Here is a 5,000-nt window from a genome sequence, read left to right on the forward strand (position 1 = left end):
AGTAATGGGTAGTAATGGGTAGTAATAGGTAGTAATGGGTAGTAATGAGTAGTAATAAGTATTAATAGGCAGTAATAGGCAGTAATAGGTAGTAATGGCTAGTAATGGGTAGTAATACGTAGTAATAAGTAGTAATAGGCAGTAATAGGTAGTAATGGGTAGTAATAGGTAGTAATAGGCAGTAATAGGTAGTAATATGTCGTAATAAGTAGTAATAAGTACTGGCTCTGTGTGATCCAGCTGTTATGATGTAACATCTGTCCGTCTCCAGATCGTGCGTGATGACCGCAGCATGGAGCAGATCGTGTTTCCTGTTCATCCCATCTGTGAGTTTCTGACCGAGGAGTCGAAGACCAGAGTGTTCAACACCACGGAGCAGGACGAGCAGGGGTCCAAGGTCACGCACTTCTTCGAACAGACCTCCTTCCTGCACGGAGAGATGGAGTGGCAGAAGAAGCTGAGGAGTGAGTACACACACACACACACACACACACACACACACACACACACACACACACACACACACACACACACACACACCTTTATGTTTGGAGTTGTTTTTAAAAGGTGAATTTTTTTTATATGACCAGTAAACACAACTGGTGTGTCCGTAAAATGAATGTTTAAAGCTGGAGTCACTATGATTTACAGTGTGTGTGTGTGTGTGTGTGTGTGTGTGTGTTGCAGGTATGCCGGTGTTGTACTGGTTCTCCGGGAGGATGTCTTTGTGGGGAACCATCTCCTTCAACCTCGCCGTCTTCATCAACCTCATCATCGCTTTCTTCTACCCCTACGATTCAGGACAAGGTACTGTCATCAAATACTATTAGTACTACTGCTACTGAGAGTACTGCTACTTCTGTCAGGGTTGGCACAAACATTCCTTTTTGCAAAGTAAACTTTTACATTTAAATGAATGATACTTATGTCCTGATATTAGCTCGTTTTTAATAAGAAATAATAAAGTATTTGTATTAAATGGTTGACTTCATTAAACCAGAAGTTCCTGCCATTGTAAATAATTTCATTTGAATCAGAATTTAGCTCAAATAAAGAGAATTCAAATACAAAGTTCAGTTTTCAAGTTTAGGATGCAATCTGTTAAACATCTTGTTATTGTGTCGAGTAATTATTTATTATTGCAGTTTTCATCTTTTCATCTTCAGTAAATATGCATATTTATAACCTGACAATAAAAATATTAATGTTGATGAAATACACATTTTATAACATTTTAACAAAGGAAGCCATTGACTATCATACAAAGAAGACTCGGTGGTCTATAGACTAAAGAGTAAAGAGTCCTGATGGTGTTACAGCATGAATGTGATCGTGAGTCTGTTACACTGTGACAGATGTTCTGTTACTGCAGTAGAACTAGTAGTACTACTACCACTGTTGGTACTAAATGCAATACAGTCTGGACCATCACTGCTCATAGTAACTTTATCCCCCCCCCCTCCAGTGGGAGCGATCGATGACTCCCTGTTGCTGATGCTCTTCTGGATCCTGATGGGTCTCTCGGTGTTGGGCTTGTTCTCTCAGCGTGGCCTGCAGCCTCTCACCATCGCTCTGATCCTCCGCTCCATCTACCACCTCGGCATCGGAAACACGCTCATCCTGCTGGGATCACTCAACGTGAGTCACACTACATTACCCATCAGCCACCTGGGACGACGACGACTCATATGTACCTCTGAGATGTAGTACAGTATAAAGTACAATATGTACCTCTGAGATGGAGTACAGTATAAAGTAGTTTGTAGTTTTACAATTTAGACTATAATTTTCACTTCAAGCCATTTTATATTATTTGTTAACTTTGAATAAAAACAAAGTTTACAGCTAATATTTATTATTTATTATCAGATATTGCTGCTTTTCTTCTTCTCTTGTCTGTTAAACGCTGCGCTCTCTTGTCCTCCAGCTGATCAATAAGGTGGTGTTTGTGGTGAGCTTTGTGGGAAACAACGGGACCTTTATTATGGGATACAGAGCCATGGTGATGGACGTGGAGTTCCTGTACCACCTGGCCTACGTCCTCACCTCCACGCTGGGACTGTTCGTCCATGAGCTCTTCTACAGCATCCTGGTAAACCTCACCCGTCTCACCTGTCCCTCACCCGTCTCACCCATCCAACCCGTCTCACCCGCCTCCCTCCCTCTCTGTCTCACTTGTCCCTCACCTGTCCCTCATCCCTCTCCCTCTCTGTCTCATCTGTCTCTCACCCTCTCCCTCTCTGTCTCACCCCTCTATCTCACCTGTCTCTCACCTGCCTCCCTCCCTGTCTCACCCGTCTCTCTCTCTGTCTCACCCCTCTCCCTCTCTGTCTCACCTGTCTCTCACCCACCCCTCTCCCTCTCTGTCTCACCCCTCTCCCTCTCTGTCTCACCTGTCTCTCACCCACCCCTCTCCCTCTCTGTCTCACCCGTCTCTCTCTCTGTCTCACCCCTCTATCTCACCCGTCTCCCTCTCTGTCTCACCCCTCTCCTTCTCTGTCTCACCTGTCTCTCACCCACCTCCCTCCCCCTCTGTCTCACCCGTCTCTCTCTCTGTCTCACCCGTCTCCCTCTCTGTCTCACCCGTCTCTGTCTCACCCGTCTCCCTCTCTGTCTCACCCGTCTCTGTCTCACCCGTCTCCCTCTCTGTCTCACCCGTCTCCCTCTCTGTCTCACCCGTCTCTGTCTCACCCGTCTCCCTCTCTGTCTCACCCGTCTCTGTCTCACCCTTCTCCCTCTCTGTCTCACCCGTCTCCCTATCTGTCTCACCCGTCTCTGTCTCACCCGTCTCCCTCTGTCTCACCCGTCTCCCTCTCTGTCTCACCTGTCTCTGTCTCACCCGTCTCCCTCTGTCTCACCCGTCTCCCTCTCTGTCTCACCTGTCTCTGTCTCACCCCTCTCCCTCTCTGTCTCACCTGTCTCTCACCCACCTCCCTCCCTCTCTGTCTCACCCGTGTCCCTCTCTGTCTCACCCCTCTCCCTCTCTGTCTCACCCGTGTCCCTCTCTGTCTCACCCGTGTCCCTCTCTGTCTCACCCATGTCCCTCTGTGTCTCACCCGTGTCCCTCTGTGTCTCAGCTGTTCGACCTGATCTACCGGGAGGAGACTCTGTTTAACGTGATAAAGAGCGTGACCCGTAACGGCCGCTCCATCCTGCTGACGGCGCTGCTCGCTCTCATCCTCGTGTACCTGTTCTCCATCGTGGGCTTCCTCTGCCTGAAGGAGGACTTCATCATGGAGGTCGACCCACTGGCGCAGATCGCTGCAGGTCTCTTTACGTTCCACCAGTTCACATCAAAACATTCCTTCTTTTGTGGACGTCTGGCATCGTTGTTCGTTTGTCTAAACTGTTGTAATAATAATTGTAATATTTCTTCCGTTGATCAGAACACGGTTCAGTCTTTATGTCTGTGGCAAACAAACAATCAGCAGAAACAGTCAAGAACAATGAAGTGATGTCATTACATATTTAGTCAGATCAAAGTTTGAAATAAACTTGCTATTGATATAAAAAGTTGTTAATAAAAACATTTTGGTTAATTTGAGTCTGAAGAACTGAAGCTAAAGATGTAATAGTACTAATTAAGGCGTAATAACTGATCTATAATGTGTGTAATAAAGGACTTATTAACAATAAACCTTTTATCATCAGCTTAAACTAATGAGGACGGTTTGATATTAGAAATACATCATTCAAATGCTGTCAGTAATAATCTAAAAATACACATATAATGTATAGTTCTGTGCAATAAGTACTTCTACCTTTTGGTTTTGCATTTTTACTGATAATACTAATGAGAGAGAGAAAATAGTTCCTACATTACATCACAGTCATTTAGCAGATGCTTTTATCCAAAGCGACTTACAATTCAGATTCTATCACATTTCTACAGTAGGCACAACTACGGGAGACATTTTTTGGGGTTAAGTGTCTTGCTCAAGGACACATCAACATGCGACAAGCAGAGCCGGAGATTGAACCGCCGACCCTCTGATTGAAAGACGGCCCTGCGATCCACTTAGCCACAGTCGCCCTAGTTTCCTACAGGAAACTCCTCACAGGACGTTCTGTAGATGTTCTTCAGGAACCGGGTCAGGACTTCTGTAAAGGATGTTTTTGGGCTTTTAGACGGCAGACATTTCTAAACGATGAAACTCCACCAGAACAGTCTAGAGTCTCATAAACAGCTCTACGGGTAAGAGGACACTATGTAGTTGTTATTCTGGGGGTGAACCGTCGCTTTAACCGTTTTAAGTGTCCTTGAGCAAAAAACACTGGTTGTGTGTGTGTGTGTGTGTGTCAATAACAGAGTGTGTGTGTGTGTGTGTGTGCTGCTCAGCTCCTCAGCAGAGTCCTGAGAGCTCCTCTCAGGATTTCCTAAAGTCGTGTTCTACAGACGGAGTGAGCTGCACCGCGGAGACGGATGCCGTCAGCGTCCCCGAGGACAAAGGTGAGAGTCCCTTTCTAAAAGCAGACGTTCAGGTTTTCATTAAAACGCTGTGACGTCATCGCCCCGACAGTGACGTCATCGCCCCGACAGTGACGTCATCGCCCCGACAGTGACGACTTGTGTTTGTGTGATAATAAAGTACCTATCTAATCTAATCTAATGTAATGTAACGTAACGTAATGTAATCTTTCAGACGAGCCGAGTTCGGAGCGAGCGTGCGACACGCTGCTGATGTGCATCGTCACCGTGCTGAACCACGGCCTGAGGAACGGAGGAGGAGTCGGAGACGTTCTACGGAAACCGTCCAAGAACGTAAAGAACACTTTTATTTCCTCTACCTGAACGCACACACAGCATCCATCCGTCTACACAGTACTTCTATTCAAGTACAGTACTTCACTTTGCTACTCAATACTTCTACATTTACTTCATTTATTTAATGGGTAATAAGTACTTTTACTTCTTGGTTCTTCGAGTGCATTTTGAACTGATAATACTGATGAACTTCTACTTGAGTACATCTTTAAATGCAGGACTTTTACTTCAGTTA

General features: G+C 45.4%; 1 protein-coding gene across 1 annotated transcript in view; it reads left to right on the forward strand.

Moving 5' to 3' along the window:
- The window catches only part of LOC116377463 (inositol 1,4,5-trisphosphate receptor type 3-like), a gene marked incomplete at its 5' end in the record, with an annotated part of 9,588 nt that overhangs the window by 2,070 nt on the left and 2,518 nt on the right, over positions 1–5,000 (forward strand). Inside the window, 7 exons of the mRNA XM_031839106.1 lie at positions 272–464; positions 688–807; positions 1,466–1,638; positions 1,928–2,092; positions 3,078–3,267; positions 4,340–4,450; positions 4,644–4,762. Of these exons, the coding sequence (XP_031694966.1) occupies positions 272–464; positions 688–807; positions 1,466–1,638; positions 1,928–2,092; positions 3,078–3,267; positions 4,340–4,450; positions 4,644–4,762 (1,071 nt within the window). The remainder of the gene's footprint in view (positions 1–271; positions 465–687; positions 808–1,465; positions 1,639–1,927; positions 2,093–3,077; positions 3,268–4,339; positions 4,451–4,643; positions 4,763–5,000) is intronic.

The sequence above is a fragment of the Anarrhichthys ocellatus genome, unplaced genomic scaffold (genome assembly GCF_004355925.1).
Source record: "Anarrhichthys ocellatus isolate YVR2014 unplaced genomic scaffold, GSC_Weel_1.0 scaffold1282, whole genome shotgun sequence".
NCBI classification, from domain to species: Eukaryota; Metazoa; Chordata; class Actinopteri; order Perciformes; family Anarhichadidae; genus Anarrhichthys; species Anarrhichthys ocellatus.